Source organism: Leptopilina heterotoma, unplaced genomic scaffold, assembly GCF_015476425.1.
Source record: "Leptopilina heterotoma isolate Lh14 unplaced genomic scaffold, ASM1547642v1 Lhet_130, whole genome shotgun sequence".
Taxonomy (NCBI): Eukaryota; Metazoa; Arthropoda; class Insecta; order Hymenoptera; family Figitidae; genus Leptopilina; species Leptopilina heterotoma.
In genome coordinates, this window is record NW_025110849.1 from 2011019 (window position 1) to 2031426 (window position 20408).

Genomic DNA, 20408 nt, shown 5'->3' on the forward strand with positions numbered 1-20408 from the left:
CTGAATGTAACTATGTATTTTATTACTATATACTCTACTTTTCCAATAACAAAAATATAATACATATATATTATAATGAAAATTGAAGCCAATCGATATGGCTGCTTGATATAGAAAAGTTGATAAAATAATTCTTGAAATACAGGCTCGTGATAGCCGTTTGGAATTCGACGGTGCGGAGAAATGCTTTTCCATCATTTTTTTCTCTCTGTAGTCTCTATGAACATGAAAATCTGGAATTTTTTTTACTGGTGGGCGCGTTACGACAAAATTTCAAAGTCTGTTAGAATTCTTTTTATTTATGAATATGGAAGTCGTAATTACTAACAATGTTGATCTCCAGCAATGAATCTAAATCTAGAAAAAAAAAGAAAAATAAACAAATAAGATTCGCTCTGAAACAAGTATTGTTTTAATTATAGTTTTTAACGTTTTTAATCAAGTGCTTAAGGCTACTGAATTTTAATACTTTTCAATATTGAGTGAAATACTTTGAAAAACATTGAAAATTAACGAAATACTTTTAAATATATTATGTTGAGTCAAGTAATGCTTACGTACTTCGAATTCAAAAATTCCGAAAAGAATTTAATTTATTTTTGCATTTTTAAAAAATTCTATTCTATTCTTTCCAATTACGATCAATTGAAAAAATACTGTATTGTATATAAAATTTGAAATTGAAAATTTTAAAATAACTTAATTAGAAAAATGTATACCTCGTGAAATTTTGACTAGTACTAACTCTTTATCTCGAAAAAAAAAATAAAATCAAGAGCTTCTGGATTTGCAACAATAACAGCGACTGTAGTATAGCAACAATAACAACAACAATGTCAACGATAAAACTTGAAACGAGGCTGAACAATTCTTCTCTAGCAGTGTCGAAATTTTTACGAATTTACGAAAATTGTCTTGAGCTCTAAAAAATGTAGTTTGAGGTTTTGGAGAAATGAAATTTAGTATATCAATATTAAAAGGTAGAATAATCTATCTAGAATAATTTCACAGTGCAGTCATATTAAAGCATATTGTACCAACTATCGGCGATTATCATACTAATTGAATAGAATTTAAACATTTGTTCGAAATGAAAAAACGTAACGCTTTGCACAAATACGACTGCCAGATCACACATTCTTGTCTCATCTCTATATAGACAATCCAAAAAGACGTCAAATTTCTCGACAAAATTCCCTAAAATTTCAAATTTCAAATAGCAGAAAATTCACTCGTTCTTTTTGGATTGCATCCGTAGTTTTAATTGACGTCTACTAGATCGAGAAAAAGAGTAAAAAGCAAACTTAAGTTCTTCTATATTACTCGTAAGCTATTAGTCTATATCTATAGCTGCTTTTCTGAGTCGCAACCAAGTTTCTTAGCACCTATAGCAAGAAGAGAAAAATCTTCTTCTTCTTCTTCTTCTTCTTAACTTGACAAAAATTCGATCAACGAAAACCTTGGATAAATGCCAAAATAAAATTCGTCTACTATTCTTTTTCTCAACTCGGTTGCGACTCTTCTTAAGGTAGATAATGCCGTAACAACTACAAATATAAACATAAACACTGCAGAAAATTATTTCATTTTCTCTAATGCAATTCTTTCATTTTTTTTGTTTCCTCTTTCTCTCTTTCCTTCTACTAACAATAAAAAGTGACAGTAATTCACGTCTTCACGCGCAGAATTTTTGTTCTCATTCGACTTGGATACATTTTTACTCTTCAAGTATAAGCGCGAGTGAGTAAACATATATTTAACATACGAGAAAAACATTTAAGAAAAATAAATTAATGAGTTTTGTTTTTGTAACCTATAAACTAGAGAAAACCAAGAATCACTGTCTTTCTAAATGCGAGTTGTACCGTAATTCTCATAATTTGGACCACTTTTTCTTCTTTTTTTTATACGGATGACCGAACAGAAGGCTTGAGAGTCTCTAATCGGATAAATTTTTTTTAAAGCTAAATGAAAGAAGGCCGTATTCCACCAGTATTATAATCCGAACCAAGCGTTTTTATAGCTAATTTATCCCTAAGAATTAGACATAGAAGCGAACGATTACAGAGACTTCCACCACATTCGCCGAAGTGTGCCTAAACCCTATTTATAATCTAGGAAATCATTCACTCGCATATGACGACAAACGCTTGGTTGATTTTTAATTCCTTTTTTTGTCAACTAGGTGGAGATCGGCAAATTGGAAAAGGACTGTCACTTGCAAAGCGCCACTGCCTTTTTACGAATAACTTGGACGAAATCGAACAATGGCTACAGATGCAACTCAACCGATGGAGTGCAACTTGTTATTGGATTGGGTGACATATTCACTTCTTTCTTTTCATTTTTTATTTCGCCAAGCAAACGACTAGACGACATGGACTTCGTATTCTGACCACTCGTCAGACTCCGAGTCTGAGATGTTGTTGATGATGTCATCGAAATCGTCGAAGCTGTACATCCAACGATTTCCTCTCTCGTCCAGAAAATCCCACAATAGTAATTGCTGTAGATCAAAAAAGAATTTCTATTAGAAAATAACTTCTCTATCGATAAAATCTTACAACAAATGTTTTAACATTTACTTTCAATTAGAATTAAAAAATTGTTTTTTGAGACAAAAATTAAAACTCAACCTCTACTTTTCAACAAGAAAAAGATATTAAATTTTCAAAAAAAATAAAAACCTCTTTTTGTCAAGTAAGAAATCGTTCATAAACCACGTAGCCTTTTGAGGGCGGAGGAGCTACTGACTCCTAAGATAAATAATATAACATCGAATTTTCAAAATAAAAAAATAATTTTTCGATTCGAATGTCAAGATGAATCCTTAATCGAAATATTCTATTTAAAAGAAGAAAATCATCAAACGTTCAAATTTCATTCAACAATTTTATTAAAAATCAATATCAGTCTTAAACAAATACAAAATTTAGAGTATTTGATATGTCATATCACTTGTGAATTTTAAATTATCTTTAAAAACATACAATTTGCAATTGGTTAAAAAAAAATAAGAAATTTTACATATTTTTTTAGACATTTTGATATGAAAATCGACAATACAAATGCGTATAGCAAACTTAGTAATTTGTACGCAATGATTATCTATCAAAATAAATATTCAAGTATCTCAAAAAATACTTGGAAAAATATGGAAAGAACCATAATGAGCACATTATTAATATAGAGAAGATGTAGAAAAATAATATGGATTTTCGATAGAACAAATATGAGATATAAATAGATGCACCAAACCCAAGGAGGTAGTAAAAAATATAGATTAATGTCAATAAATAGTCCCAGGATGATCCATGACTTACATGAAAAATGTCAATGTCTGCTTCGGCATTGCGACGTTGTCTGACCGGTGGTCCTACATCGGTTTTCGTGCCATCGGGCAGAGCATGAAGATAAAAGCACTTGTTTCCAAAGGGACATTTACCTCGCCCTTTTTTAAAATACTTACAATCTTTGGTACTGTAAAATGAAATACGAAATTATTAATTCAATAATAAACATCAATTTCATTGAATAAACATCAATTTTTTAATGATTACAGATTCAAAATTTTAAAAATTCACTTATTAAGTACATAATATTAAATACTCTTGTCTATTATTATACAAAAATTTTAATAAAACTTTTCGCAAGAATTTCATTTTTCTCATAAATAATAATTTTTTTAGAGCAATTCAATTATTTGCAATACAATTTTAATAAAATTTCTCGAAGGAATACAATTTTATTATTTTTTAAAATATTAATTAAATTCGATTATTTTCAAGAACCATTTTTAATAAAATTTCTCGAAAGAATACAATAAATTATATTTAAAAATATTATTTAAATTCAATTATTTTCAACAATTTTTAAAAAAATGTAATTATTTACAAAAACTCTAATAAAATTGTTTAAAAAAATTTAATGTTCTATGAATAATTTTAATATAATTTAATAGGCAAATCATTAATTACAATTAATAATAAACACGATTATTTTAAAACCTAAAAAGAAATTCTAAAAAAACTCCTTTATTTCCAAGAAAAATTCAAATAAATTCTTCAAAACAATTCAATTATTTTAAAGAATGTTAATAAAAATCTTGCCAAGAATTAAATTATTTTCACTATAATAATTTTAATTACATTTTCTCGAAAGAATTCAATATTTGAAAAAATTTTGATAAACTTCTTGAAATGAATTCAATTATTTTCAAATTTTTTTTATAAATACTTTACAAGAATTCAATAATTTTCAGTACATCAACCATTTAATCATTTCTGGAAATATTTGAATTCTTGAATAGAGTTTTATTAAAACTTTTTTGAATAATTGAATCCCTGCGAAAAAATTTATTATTTCTACAAGTAATTGAATTTTTGCAAAATTTTAAAAAATGAGTGAATTTTTGAGAAGAATTTTTTTAAAATTGTATTTAAAATAATTGGATTCTTGTGGAAAATTTACTATTTATTGATATAATTGAATTCTTATAAAGAATTTATAAATAATTTAATTTCCCCTGGAAATCAATTATAATTGTATTTAAAATAATTGAATTCAATGATTTTCAGTATATTAATTTAAAAATCTTTAACATTTAAAAAGAAAAACTTCTTTAAAATTATTTTCATCATTTCAATTCAATTATTATTTTTTACAATTTTTAACCAAAATTCTTCTATAAATTTAATAATTTTCGAAAAAGTTCTTTTTGAGAATATCCAAATCCTTTCTTTAAAATACAATTTTATGTGAAATTTCAGTTATTCGGAAATTCTTTAATTAAATACATTCCAGAAAATAAAAAATTCAATTAAACTTTTTCAAAAAAAAAATTAATTCTACAGAATTATTGGTTAAAAGTATGAAAAATTCAAATTTTCCTAAAATTTTAATTTGCAAACTTTTTAAAATTCAGTTATTACTAAAAATCCACGCTATAATGCTTTTAATATTATTCAATTATTATCTCAAATTTTAACTAAAATTTATTTTTAAATAAATTTTTATTAGAAAATTCTACGAGTATTCAAAGAAGTTTATTAAAATTTTTGAAAATAATTGAATTTCTTTGAAGAATTTTATATAATGTTTGAAAATAATTGAATTTCTGCAACGAATTTTGATATTTATAATAAATTGAGAACTGTATTGCAATTTTTAAAAATAATTGAATTTCTTCGAAGAATTTTGTAAAAAAAATTTTAAATAATTTAATTCCTACTAAGAATTTTGATTTTTATAAAAATAATTGAATTCTTACGAAGAATTTTGTTACATATTTATAAAAATAATTGAATTCTTATCAAGAAATTTATTAAAAATTTTGAAAATAATAGAATTTTTGCGAAGAATTTTATGATTAATTTTGAAAAGTAATTGAATTCTTGCTAAAAGATTTGTTATTTTTCAAAATAATTGAATTTCTGCAAAGAATTTTGTAAAAAAGTTTTTAAATAATTTAAATTCTACTAAGAATTTTGATCTTTATAAAAATAATTGAATTCTTGCGAAGAATTTTGTTATTTATAAATATAATTGAATTCTTGTCAAAAACTTTATTAAAAGTTTTGAAAATAATAGAATTTTTGTGAAGAATTTTATGATAATTTTTGAAAACAATTGAATTTCTGAGAAGAATTTTATAAAAAATATTTAAAAATAATCGAATTCTGTATTTTTATTGTTTATGAAAATAGTTAAATGTTTACATAGAATTTTATTAAAAATTTTTTTTGAATAATTGAATTCCTTTGGAAAATTTTAGTAAAATAGTTGATATTGAATTGAGGGAAATTTTTGCAAATAATTGAAATTTTTCCAAATTAAAATGAAATTTATTTTTGAAAATAATTGAATTTCAGAAAAGAATTTTATTATTTATATAAAGATAATTGGAATTTTGACGAGAATTTATAACATTTTTTTTAAAAACAATTGAATTTCTGCGAAGAGTTTTATTACTTTTGAAAATAATAGAATTTCTGCAATAATTTTTAACTTTTTCAAAATATCCAAAATTATATAGTACAGTTTGCGAATTTTTCGTTCTTTTTCAATGAAATTACGGACTTTATTATTATACGAAAATTTTTGACTTTTGAAAAAGAATGAAATTTCGAAATGTTGTCTAAATAAATTTTTACCTTAAGGCATCTTTGTAATCTGTGATTAGTTTATCTTTTTCTTCTTTTGTGTCCACCCAATACATACTTGGACAGACAAAATCGGATGGGATTCTACACTCGGGGCAGGCTCTGATTATTTTGTTGTCGAACTGTTTTGCTTGTCTCCATTTTCTGATGCAAGTCAGGCAAAAACAGTGATTACAATTGGGTAGAATTCCAAACCTCTGTTCACGTGTAGATTTTTCCATAATTGTCTCGAAGCATACCCCGCAAGATTTATCTCTACTGCGTGCAATTGCAAACGATATTTCCATGTCTACCTCGTGTTGTTTTACGCAAGCCTGTTAAAAAACAAACAATTTTTTATTCACTGATATTCATTTAGAAAAGATTAATCAAGTTTCAATTATTATTTAATTTTTAAATCATTTCAAACACTATTTTTTACATGTAAAGTTCATTAATGATTTCTAAAATTTGAAATTAAAGAATTCTCAGTGTATTCATGTTTATAATGTGGAAATTATATTTAAGGGTTTATGGAGAAAGGACAATTTTTAGAGCTCACAAACGTTCTCTTAAATAAAAAGGATTCTTGGATAATATTTAAGGGAATAATAGAAAATAATATAAGGAAGGGCGTTGTTCCACACAATGACTATAATTTTACACAAAATAATACAAATTGTCATTTTCCTTAAAAATGCTTAAAAATATTTTTAAGCATTTTTTTTTTTTTACGTTAACGTAAATGTACAAGTATACCTGAATTCTTTAGAATGTCAACAAACTGTCGTACTAAGTGAAATGGTTATGACTGACATTTGTTTTCAGGTTGTTTTTCTTGTAAAAATACATGCTGAACATATTCTAAAAACAAGTGAGAGTTACAGATTTTTTTACTTTGTACGACAACATATATTTATATTCATGTTTTGTATACATGGTTGTCACGCTTTTGCTCATTTCAAAAATCCCTGACTTTTCCATGTTTTCCAGGTTAAAAAACGGAATTTTTCCAGGTTTTTAAAACTACATTTGTTGCCAACAAACATTTAATTTTGTTTTTCCCTGACAAAATTAAATTCCAGACAAAATTCTTACTTCTTGACTCTAAAGAATATTCTCAATCAGTTTAAAAATTATTACTCAGAAAAATGTTCCATTGCTTCTTTTTTGAATAAATATTAAATCATTATTATTTTTCCATAAGAATTACGATTTTCAAAAATTTCAAATTCAAACCTTTTTGAAATTAAACAATTTTCAAAAAATTGTTATAAAACATGAATATATCGATCACTCCGAGTCTTCAACTCGGAGCAATCAATATCTTCATGTTTTATAATAATAATTAAAGATGACCGACTGATAAAATCATTATTTTATATTTTATAAGAATATTGTTACTGTAACTTCATCAAAATTATTCTCATTTCAATTCAATTATTTTCTACAATTTTTAACTAAAATTCTTCTTAAAATTAATTATTCATTCATTTTTAATAATTTTTGAAAAATTTCTCTGAAAATTTTCAAATCCTTTTCTTTACAATTCAATTTTACAAAATTTAATCGATTATTCGGAAATTCTTCAATTAAATATATATTAGAAAATAAAAACTTGAAATAATTTCAAAAAAGTTCCATTAAACTTTAAAAAAAATTCAATCTACACAATTTTTAGTTAAAAGTATGAAAAATTCAAACTTTCAAAGATTATAATTTGAAACCTATTTAAAATTCAATTATTTCTAAAAATTCACGTCATAATACTTTCTCTTTAAATTTGAATTAGTAAAAATGTTTACTATTTTGGAATTAGTGACTTGACTTTATTTGTTATCAACAAATTTTTAAATAATTAAAATTCATTTGACGAATTTTAATAAAATTTTTAAGAATAATTTCCATTTTCGAGAAAGTAGATTAAAATTGCATTAAAAATATAATTGAATCTCTGTAAAAAAAATTTGATTGAATTGAGAAAAGTTTTTGAAAATAATTGAAATTTTGCCAAGAATTTTATTAAATTTTTTGAAAATAATTGAATTTTCAAGAATAATTTTATTATTTATAAAGATAATTGAAATTTTGACGAGAATTTTTTTAAACTTTTGACCATAATTGAATTTCTGTGAAGAATTTTATTACTTTTGAAAATAATTGAATTCTTGAGACGAATTTTAATGATAAATTTTTTTTTTAAATAATTGAATTCTTTTATGGAATTTTATTTAAATACGTAGATATTAAAAATAATTGAATTTTTATAAACTATTGAAATTAATTTAATTCTACGAAGAATTTTATTAAAATTATTTTGAAAGAAAAATTGATACCCTGGTATACGAATATTAAATTTAATATCTTAGAAGGCTTATTAGAAGATACACCGACATGCGATTGCTTTTTTGTTTCCTATTTTTTTAATAATTTCACTTTTTAAATATTTTTAATTTTAAAATTAATGTATAGGGTATAGAAAATAATTGAATTCTTGCAAAGAATTTTATCAAAAAATTTAAAAATAATTGAATTTCTTCAAAGAATTTTATTAATTATGAATATAATTGAATTCTTGGGAAGAATTTAATTATTTATAAAAATAATTAAATTCTTGCGAAGAATTTCTTGGAATTTTAATTAAATAATGGAGTTTCTTTAATAATTTTAATTGAAAATTTTGAAAGCAATTGAATTTTATAAACAATTTCTTTCAAGTTTTTAAAATAATTGTATTATTGAAATTAAACATTATTTTAATTATTGAATTTTATTAAAATTTTGAGAAAATAATTAAATTCTTCTGAGAATTTTATTAAAATTTTATAAAATAATTTTGTAATTCAAGGGATTTTATTAAAATAATAGAAAATAATTTAATTCATTCAAGGAATTTTATTAAAACAAAAAAAATAATTTAATTCTTTCGAAGAATAGATACTATTACAGGTTTTGATAATAATTGAATTCTTTCAAAAAAATTTCTTGAATTTATTTAATATAAAGTAAAGATTTCCTTCTTTCTTGTGGCCTTGTAAAGAAGACCTTGTAAAGGCCTTCCTTTAAATTTTCCTTCCTTGTAAAGAAGGAAATCTTTACTTTATTATACTTGGCTTAAAATGAAAAAGGAGTTATACACTCCATATACTTTTTATTTAATATAATTGATTGTTAGTAATTGTAATTAATCATTTTTTGAATAATTTTAATTGAAAATTTTGAAAATAATTGAATTAAACGAAGAATTTTGTTATTTATAAAAAATAATTTAAATCTTGAGATGAATTTTACTTACTACTTATAAAAATAATTGGATTGTTTCGAAAGATTTATTTAAATTTCAGAAAATAATTGAATTCTTTCGAAAAATTATTTTAAAGAATTGTATTAAAGTTGATTTTTTAAAAATTTTATATCTAACATTATTCAAAAATTGAAATTGATTTTTGAAAATAAAAAATTTTGTAATTTATATAAAATTAAAATAAATTAAATAGCCAGTTTTCTAACTTCTTCATTTATTATTTATAAAAATTAAAAGTGCAATTTTTATAAAATTCAATTATTTTTTGAATTTTTGAGAATGTCAAAATTGGGGAAAAATTTTGAAATCGTTATATCTTCTTTCCATCTTAATCAAATCACTTAATATTTTTTGAAAAAAATTCAGCATAAAAAAATGAAAAAAATTTTTATATTATTACATAATAATTGAATAACTTCCGAACGACCAAACGAAATTAAATAAATTAAATAAATAAATTTTCGCTATGGTTTTCTTAAGATTCCGAAAAAAATCGTGCATCGTGAAACATCTTTATTATTATTTACAAAAATGTTAGTAAAATCATTCCCAAGATCTCATCTATTTTTCAATTAACACAATTCGTCACATTAATTCAATTATTTATAAAAAATGTAATAAAATTCGTTGCAAGAATTCAAATATTTTCATAAATAATAAAATTCTTCATAGGATTTCTATTATTTTTTATACAATTTTAAGTAAATTCTTCGAAAAATGTAATTAATTTCAAAACTTTTATTAAAATTCTTCTTCTCAAAAGAAATAAATTGACAATTATCAATTATTTTAAAAAAATTTTGTAAAAGTTCCTAGAGAAATTTCAAATCCATTTGTTTACAATTCAATTTTACGAAATTTCAATTATTCGGAAATTCTTCAATTAAATATTTAGAAAATAAAAACTTAGGGTAATTTTGAAAAAATTCAATTAAAATTTTACAAAATTCAATAATTGTTTCTAAAAATTCATGCTATAATGCTTTTAATATTCAATTATCATCTGAAATTTTAACTGAAATTTATTTTAAAATAAATTTTTATTAAAAATTCTACGAGAATCCAAATTTGAATACAAAAAAAAAATTATTCAAAATATGAATGTTTTTCAAAATTCAATTCTCAAATTAATTTAATTTAATTTAATTTATCAAATTTTTTATTTAAATTAATTTTTTAGACAAATTTTAATAAAATTTTTAAAAATAATTACATTTTTCGAGGAATTCGATTAAAATTGTGTTAAAAATAATTAATATTCTATAATGAGTTTTATTATTCATGAAAATAATTGAATCTCTGTAAAAAAAATTTATAAAAATTTTTGAAAATATTTGAATTTTGGAGAAGAATTTTATTATTTTTAAAGATAATCGAAATTTCAACGATAATTTAAAAATTTTTTTGAAAATAATTGAATTTCTGCAATTATTTGTAAATTCTCTAAAATTCAATTTTTTTTTAGTGTTTTTAACTAAAATTCTTCTATGAATCCATGATTTTTAATAATTAATTAAATATATATTAAAAAATTTAACTAATAATTGCAGAAGAATTGAATGGCTACATAAAATAAGGGGACGAACGCGAGGCTTGGAAGGGATAGTACCAGTCGGGTAGCAGTGACAAGCCTTGAGCCGCTCGCTGCTACCTGACTGATATTATCCCCTTCAACCATGCGTTCGTCCCCTTATTTTATGTAGCCCTTCAATTTGAATTATAAAAATTTTTAAAAAATCTAAATTCTTTAAGATTTTTAATTTAATTAATTGAAAAATTGAAATTTTCTAAAATTTCAAATTAAAACCTTTTGAAGTTCATCTATTTATGAAAATTGTAAACGCAACTCTTTTAAAATTGAATTAATTTTAAAATATTTAAGTAAAATTATTCATTAAGTAATTTACAAGCAAAGAAGACGACAATAAATATTTATATTTATTGTTTATTGTTTTTCAGATAACTTTTGTGAGTTGGAAGGCTGAATGTGTCATGTACATTACAACCTGCTCTTAATCTCAGTTTTCATTTCATTTAATAAAATAATCATTTTATACACGTAAAATGTATATTACTTCCAATCTCTGTTTATACATTTCAGGTTCTCAAGCCTTCATTTTATAGAGTTCTCAATCAACAAATTTTTATTTGGCCAATTTATAGAATTAAATCAATTGTAACTTTTTTGAAAAGATATCTGACCTTATAATTATATGCTCGATGTATTGCAGTCCAAATGAATATTTGATAATTAGAAAAATCTGTTAAATGAAATTTTGAAAAAATGAAAATTTTTCTTTGACTTTGATTATGTATATAGGAATATAGGAACGATTGTTATTTTCTTAAGTAAAGAAAATGTTTTAAAACAAGTGAAAATATGGAGAAAAAAAACTTGAAATATTTTGCATATTCTCATTTTTTACATAAACTTAAATAAATGGAAAAATAAATAAATAAATAATAATAATAAATAAATAAATGGAATATAAATTGGTAAAAAGAGAATAAAGAAGTTGACTTACATTTGTATGCTTCTTTCGACTCTCTTCGTTCAGTGGGTGGAGTGCAGCACAACCGCACAATTCACAAATATCTCCATGAAGATAAGGGCAGTTGAGTTTTTTGCAAATATTGCCAGCTTCTGCGTAAGGACAAAGAGGATCACTGGCGGAAATTGAGGTTTGTCCAGAAGAAGGGTTCACCACTTGAGCATATGAAACTGCCGACGTTACATTTCCAATTAAAGACACTCCAGGTAGTTGGGCACTAAATGAAGCTGTGGCAGTTGATGGGGTAGAAGATGGTACGAATTCTGGAGCATTTGCCCAGTCATCGCTTGCGACCACTCCATCGCTCCTGAGAAAACAAATATAACATCTTGATTAGCATTACTTTATTTTTTAGAAATAACAAAATTTCGTACTTACATCAATTCCTGAGTACTACCAATTTTCATATTTATAATCAATGATTTTGAAGAAAAAGAATTTTCTTGTACATTTAATTAATTCCTTTGTCTATAGCGAAAAAAAATTATTAGATTTTCAAAAAAATGTTCTATTACATTTATTTACTAATTTCTCTAATTGTAAAATTATTCGAAACAATTAATAACTTCTTTGTTAAATAAATAATTAATCATTATTATTTTTCTATAGGAACTAAGATTATCAAATTTAAACCATCCAAAATTCCAGGGTTGCCACAGGTCAGGGAAATCAGGAAATTTAGGGAAAAGTCGGGGAAAGTAAAATTGGTCAGGGAAGTCAGGGATTTTTATTTAAGTAACTGGAAAAAATTGAATTTTGGAGAAGTTACAAATGATTGCAGAAATTCAATTATTTTTAAAAGTAATAAAATTCTTCGCAAAAATCCAATTATGTTCAAAAATTAAAAAAAATTATCGTCAAAATTCAATTATCTTTAAAAATAATAAAATTTTTCTCCAAATTTCAATTATTTTCAAAAATTTTAATAAAATTCTTTGCAAAATTTTTCTCAATTCAATGATTTTCAATGTCTACAGTTTTAATAAAATTTTTCAAAAGAATTCAATTATTTAAAAAAAAAATTTTGATAAAATTCTAAGCAAACTTCGCAATAATTCAATTATTTTCATAAATAATAACATTTTTTTTACAAAAATTCAATTATTTTCATGAATAATAAAATTCATCATAGAATTTCAATTATTTTTAATACAATTTTAATTGAATTCCTCGAAAAATTTAATTATTCTTGAAAATTTTATTAAAATTTCTCGAAATAATTCAAGTTTGTTGATAAAATTCTTTATGATAATTTAGTTTCGAAAAATATTCATTTATTCAATAAATTATTTATTTTTGTATTTAAATAATTGAATTCTTGTAGAATTTTCCAATGAAAATTGATTTAAAAATGAATATTAGAATTAAAATTTTAGATAATAATTGAATATTATAAGCATTATAGCATGAATTTTTAAAAATACATAATTGAATTCTTTCGAAGAATTTTAACAAAATTTTTGAAAATAGTTACATTTTTCGAAGAATTTACTTAAAATTGTATTAAAAATAATTGAAATCCTGTGAAGAATTTTATTAATTTATGAAAGTAATTGAATTATTGCAATGAATTTTTTCAAATTTTTTTTTAAATAATTGAAAAAATGTAAAGAATCTTATTATTTATGAAAATAATTGAATTCCTGCATCGAATTTATTATTACATTTTTTTAAAATAATTAAATTCTTTTGAGAACTTTTATTAAAAAAGTAGATTGTGAAAATATTTGAATTTCAATGAAGAATTTCATTATATTCGTGAAATGTAATTAAATTCTTACAAAAAATTTAAGAGAATAATTTCATTTTTCTAAATCCTCAGAAAATGTTATAATTGAATTTATGCAACGAATTTTATTCAGGGTGGCCACTTTTTTTGTAAAAAAAAATTCACGGTCATTTCCCGGTCCATTCCCGGTCATAAATTATTTTTCCCGGTCATAAATAATAACTCTGAAAATAAATTATTCCATGAAAGATTGAAAGAATTTCCTGATTTTTAGACAAAACTTTGACTTTTTCCCAAACCCTAAAAATATTTTAGTTTACTCTAAAAATAATTTTGAACTTAAATAGATTTTTTGAAATAAATATTTAATTATTATCCATTATTTTTCCATATAGAAGGTATTCAAATTTCAAAAAAAAATTCAAATTTCAAATCCTTTAAATTTGAATAATTTTTAAGAATTGCTACTGCAACTTATTAAAAATTATTTTCAAAATTTCAATTCAATTATATTCTAGAAATAACTAAAATATTTCTAAAATCCACTTGTTTACAAGACAATTTCATGAAATTTTGATTAATTTGAAAATTTTTCAATTAAATATTACATATTTAAAAACATAACTAATTTGAGAAAATGTGAATAAAAATATTTTTAAAGACTAAATTATTCAGAATTTTTAATTAAAATCTTTTAAAATTCAACTTTTCTAAAACTTCAATTTGAAATTTTTTAAAATTCAATCTATAATAATATTAGTATATTAATTTAACATTCAAAAAAATCGAAAAATTTGCTTATGAATAATTGTAAAAAAATTAATTGATATTAATGAAAAATACGGTTTTTTAAAATTTATTTTCTAAGAAAAGAAATTTTATTTATTTTTATTTACTTTATTTGTTATTCAAAAATTCATTTTTATAAATTTCGTATCACTTTTGTTCTAATTAGTTCAAATTTTTAATAATTCTTATTTGTTTTGTTATAATATTAATTGCAAAAAATTTTTAAATTGATTTATTTTTCATTATTTTATAGGATGTGAAATTTTTTCTCTTTGAAATTTTTTTGACAAATTTAATTAAAATTATATTTTGTTTAATTATTGTTAGAAATAGAAAGAATTTAAAATTAAATTTAATATTTTCTTTTTTTAAGTCTGTTACGTTGGACAACAAAATTCATAATTTTCTTATAAATTCTAGAAATTGAATATTTTTATAGTACTTTTTATAAAATTCTTTGACAAAATATAAATAGATTTTATAGAAGATCATTCAATCTTTTTTAATGAAATATAATTAATACCTAAGTCTTAAAATAAATATTTCTATTTTTTCTCACACGTTGGACAACAAAATTCATAATTTTCTTATAAATTCTAGAAATTGAATATTTTTATAGTACTTTTTATAAAATTCTTTGACAAAATATAAATAGATTTTATAGAAGATCATTCAATCTTTTTTAATGAAATATAATTAATACCTAAGTCTTAAAATAAATATTTCTATTTTTTCTCACAAAGTAATGTGTGTTTTTAAAAAAAAAATTCCAAAATCCCGGTCAAGATCAAAATTCACTGTCATTTCCCGGTTTTTCCCTGTCCAAAAAAATTCACTGTCATTTCCCGGTTTTCCGGTCCAGCGGCCACCCTGATTATTACATTTTATTTAAATAATTATATTCTTTTGAAAACTTGTATTAAAAATGTAAATTTTGGAAATTTTTGAATTTCAGCGAAGAATTTCATTATTTGTAAAATGTACCTAATTTAATTCTTGCAAAAAAAATTTTGAAGATAATTTTATTTTTCGAGAAATTTATCTAAAATTGTATTAAAAATAATTGAAACCATGTGAAGAATTTTATTATTATTTTTGTAAATAATTTAATTTTTTTTTTGAAAAATTTTATGGAAATTAAAATTTTTATAAAACATGAAGATATTATTCACTCCGAGTCTTTCGACTCGGAGTAATTGATATCTTCATGTTTTATAATAATATTCTTATAAGTTGTTGAATTTTAAAAATGTTTGAATTTGAATGTTTTGAAGGATTTTAATTCCTATGGAAAAATAATAAATTAATACTTATTTAAAAATTTAGTTATTGATGTTTGCGAATAATTGTACAATTATTAAAGAAATTCGTAATAAGGAAATGTAATAGAATGTTTTTTTTGAGTATCTAATAATTTTTAGAGTGAATCAGAATATTCTTTATGGTCAGGGAAAAAGTGAAAATTTTGTCTGGAAATCGGGGAAAAGTCAGGGAAAAATAAAATTAAATATTTGTGGCAACCCTGAATTCAATAACTTATAATAAATTTAAGATGGCAGAGTTATAAAATTTTTATTTTATACCATAAGAATATTGTAAATATAAATTCAAATTTTCAAAGATTTTAATTTGAACCCTTTTCAAAATACAATTATTTCTAAAAATTCCCGCTGTATTACTTTTAATATTAAATTACAATTTAAAATTTTAAGTAAAATTCATGTTTTAATCAATTTTTATTATAGAAAATTTTTTGACAATTCAATTATTGAAATACAAAGAGTCATTCCATTATATTTCGACTAAAGTCGTTGCTGACTAATTTTAAAAAATTATAATATTTTGCAGGAATGATGTTAAAGATATTAGGATCACCGAACAAAAAGAATTTTTTAAATATTTTTTATATTTATTGTAAAATAAGCATCTAAAGTATATGAAGTCGTAAAAACTGTCACATTTTCATCTATTAGAAAATATTAAAGAAAACACATAATTTACTATAAAAATGTAAAAAAGTTATAAGAATTTATTAAGAATGAATTGTTTTATTATTATAAATTGATAGAAACAATTATTAATAAGAAATATTAAATAAAAAAGGATTTTAAAGTTCACCTGCCAAATAACCTAATTTTGCAAATTTCATTCACTAAATGTGAGAAAGAGAAATCATTAAATTGAATAAAACCTTATGAAATATAAAGAACCTGTGATTAACTTTTAGTTTTTCTTATCACTTTCTTCCTTTTTTCTTCATAAATGTTAAAAAATAAGCAATTAAAACTGGCACTTTGCTTATTTTCACGATTTTAAAATGCAAATAACTTCTGCCCAGAAAAATGAAAAATTACGAAAATTGGACAATAATTATTTGATCACTAAATACACTCACTGGAAAAAGATTTTCTTTGGTCCCGAAGCTATTTTCCGAAATAATTAATTTTAAACTTTTCACTATTTCTATCAGGTTAATACATGTGATTTTTTTAAAACTGAAGTTGGTTCAAAACGATTAAACAAGAAGAGCTAACTTCGTCCTTTAAAAAACACATGTATTAACCTGATAAAAATAGTAAAAAGTTTAAAGTTAATGAATTCGGAAAATAGCTTCGGGACCAAAGAAAATCTTTTTCCAGTGAGTGTATCTAGTGATCAAATAATTATTGCCCAATTTTCGTAATTTTTCATTTTTCTGGGCTGAAGTTATTTGCATTTTAAAATCGTGAAAATAAGCAAAGTGCCAGTTTTAATTGCTTATTTTTTAACATTTATGAAGAAAAAAGGAAGAAAGTGATAAGAAAAACTAAAAGTTAATCACAGGTACTTTATATTTCATAAGGTTTTATTTAATTTAATGATTTCTCTTTCTCACATTTAGTGAATGAAATTTGCAAAATTAGGTTATTTGGCAGGTGAACTTAAAAATCCTTTTTTATTTAATATTTCTTATTAATAATTGTTTCTATCAATTTATAATAATAAAACAATTCTTTCTTAATAAATTCTTATAACTTTTTTACATTTTTATAGTAAATTATGTGTTTTCTTTAATATTTTCTAATAGATGAAAATGTGACAGTTTTTACGACTTCATATACTTTAGATGCTTATTTTACAATAAATATAAAAAATATTTAAAAAATTCTTTTTGTTCGGTGATCCTAATATCTTTAACATCATTCCTGCAAAATATTATAATTTTTTAAAATTAGTCAGCAACGACTTTAGTCGAAATATAATGGAATGACTCCAAAAATAAATAATTTATTAAATAATTGAATATTTCTTAAAACTTAAGTTTTGTGAAGAATTGTATCAAAATTTTTAAAAATAATTGAATTCTTTTGGCGAATTTAAAAAAAAATTTTAAGAATAAATGTAATTTTCTATCATTTTATTTAAAATTGTATAAAAAATAATTGAAATTCTGCGATAAGTTTTTTTATTTATGAAAATAATTGAATTCTTGCTTAGAATTTTATTAAAAATTTTTTTAAACAATTGAATTCCGGAGAAAAATATTATTATTTAGGAAAATAAGTCATTTCTTGTAAAGAATTTTATTCAAATTTTCTTAAATAATTAAATTTCTCAGAATTTTTTGAATATAATTAAATTTCATAGAGAAATTTCATTAAAAAATTGAAAATAATTGAAATCTAACGAAGAATTTTATTAAATTTTTTTTTAAATAATTGAATTCCTGTGAAAAATTTTATTTTTGAAATGAATTTAATTCTTGGAAAGAATTTTATTAAAATTTCTTAAATAATTGAATTGCTTCGAATAATATTTTTTACGAAAATAATTGAATTGTTTCAAAGATTTTTATAAACATTTTTGACAATAATTGTATTCCTAGGAAGAATGTTTTGTATTTTACAAAAATAATAGTATTCTATGATTTTATTATAAATTATAATAAATTTTATTATAATTTTTCAAATTTATAAAGCATTTTAACAAAATTTTTAAAAATAATTAAATTCTCAAGAAAAATTTTATTATTTACGAAAATAATTGAATTCTTAAGAAGAATTGTATTGAAAATAATTGAATTGTATAAAAAAATTTTATTAACTAAATCTTGTCAAGAATTTTGTCAAAATTTTTGTAAATAATAGAATTTTTAAAAGAATGTTATTTAAATTTTTCGATATAATTGAAGTGGTGTGACGAAATTTATAAAAAATTGGTAATTGAATTCATGTGTTAATAAAATTTTGTAAAAATAATTGAATTCTTTTGGAAAATTTTATTAAAATAGTAGCTATTAAAAATAATTGAAATGAGGAAAATTTTTGCAAATAATTGAAATTTTGCCAAGAATTTTATTAAAATTTTTCAAAATAATTTAATTTCTGAGAAAAATTTTATTATTTATAAAGATAATTAAAATTTTGAGTAGAATTTAAAAAAATTTTTGAACATAATTAAATTTAATTGAATTTCTGTAATCAGTTGTTCTTAAAATTTCTATTTAAAATTTAAAATACATTAAAAATCGATACTATTTTGAAATACAATTAATTTTGAAATTTTTAAAGAAAATTATTTATTAAATAGTTTATAAGTTATAATTTTATGATAGTTCTTCAAGAATTAAGTTGAAATTATTGTCAGAAATAGAAAAAATGACAAAAAAAAGACATAAAAAATTGAGAATTTTCTTATGAATTCTAAAAATTTAATATTTTCCAGTACTTTTAATAAAAATCCCTGACTCTTCCCTGACTTTCCTGACCCGTGGCAACCCTGTGAATTCTGGCAGTTAGTCACTCCGAAAAATGAAAGCATTGCTAAAAGTGCAAATTCTGCATAACGTACATTCTTTCGGAGTCAGAAGTCGAAGAGTTGTTAGAAGTTCGAGGTTCTGCAGTCTCTGTGTTACTGGAATGGTTGGAATTGTGACTAAACCGACATCGAGTGCCGTATTTGCAGGTTCCATATTTAAAATAGTGACAAGCAGTTGTCGATGGGAGGTAAACTACTTCTGAGTTGCTGCTGCTGCTGTTTAAACTGTTTTGACTTCCCTGCACATGTCGGTATCTGCAGTGGTTTCCCTCACGACAGACTCCATTTTTGAAGTACCTGAAAGTACACAATGAATTCTCTTTAGTCGCAAGCAATTCTCTTTAGTTGCATGATGCAATCTTCTGACCACGATCAATTTCAGAATCACAATCTCAGCTCGAGTGCTTTCGAAATGATTCAATTTCCACTTGGCGCAAAAAATTGTATTCTAAATACATTCCCTCTTTTGAAATTGATAAGAAATATGATCCAGAGTGTGCTAAAGTAAATATGACGATGAAAATATCAATTAGCAAGGGACAAAAAAATGCAATGTTTACATCGTTGATTGTTGACATTTGGCCGAACTTATCTTCCACACATCGTTCGCAACATTCGTCAATTGAGTAAACTTGACTGAGGAAGACAATCATTTGATAATTATTGAGGAAGGTTTTATATATTTTAGAATGAAATAAGTTTGAAGCAATTGATTCTGCCAATGAAAGTCTTACCGGCAAACTGTACTCTGCGAATTTTGTGCCCAATTGTCGGCCATTTTCTCAACTTTTTGTCGTAACAATAGTCGACAACGCGCCCTTGAAGAGCTGCGTGTTTCCTTACAACGAATTATATTCAAGAGCTTTTCACAGTTGCACTTTTTCCAAGAACCGAGAAAACCGTCCGACTCTCGAAAATGGTAAATCGACTTGAAATTTACACGGACAATCCTTCTATTTTGAATGTTGTGCTTTGCAAGTTTACTTCGCCCTTTTGGTTTGCGATTCACCTCAAAAAAACGCATGAACGCACCTTCTCCCTCCACTGTTTAATTTAACCTAGACTATAAACTTTTCTAGAAAGGTGAACTAATTTGA

General features: G+C 22.7%; 1 protein-coding gene across 1 annotated transcript; it reads right to left on the minus strand.

The window, feature by feature from the left end:
* Positions 1-20376, minus strand: LOC122512996 (probable E3 ubiquitin-protein ligase makorin-1). Its single transcript, XM_043629217.1, has 6 exons — positions 20046-20376; positions 19345-19608; positions 11970-12303; positions 6153-6475; positions 3324-3480; positions 1-2506 (listed from the first exon to the last, which is right to left on the minus strand). Exons 1-6 carry the CDS (start codon positions 20333-20335, stop codon positions 2369-2371), a joined length of 1506 nt encoding a protein of 501 aa, XP_043485152.1. The 5' UTR covers positions 20336-20376; the 3' UTR covers positions 1-2368.
* Between the last annotated feature and the right edge of the window lie 32 nt (positions 20377-20408).

Bases quoted from the DNA above. Each gene is read 5' to 3' on its own strand.
- LOC122512996 (XM_043629217.1), bottom strand. From the start codon at position 20,335: ATGCGTTTTTTTGAGGTGAATCGCAAACCAAAAGGGCGAAGTAAACTT. The intron at 19,609-20,045 runs GTAAGACTTTCA...GTGTACTTTCAG, and splicing joins TCGCAGAGTACAGTTTGCCG to GTACTTCAAAAATGGAGTCT. The intron at 12,304-19,344 runs GTACGTTATGCA...TTGTTTTCTCAG, and splicing joins ACTTCTGACTCCGAAAGAAT to GAGCGATGGAGTGGTCGCAA.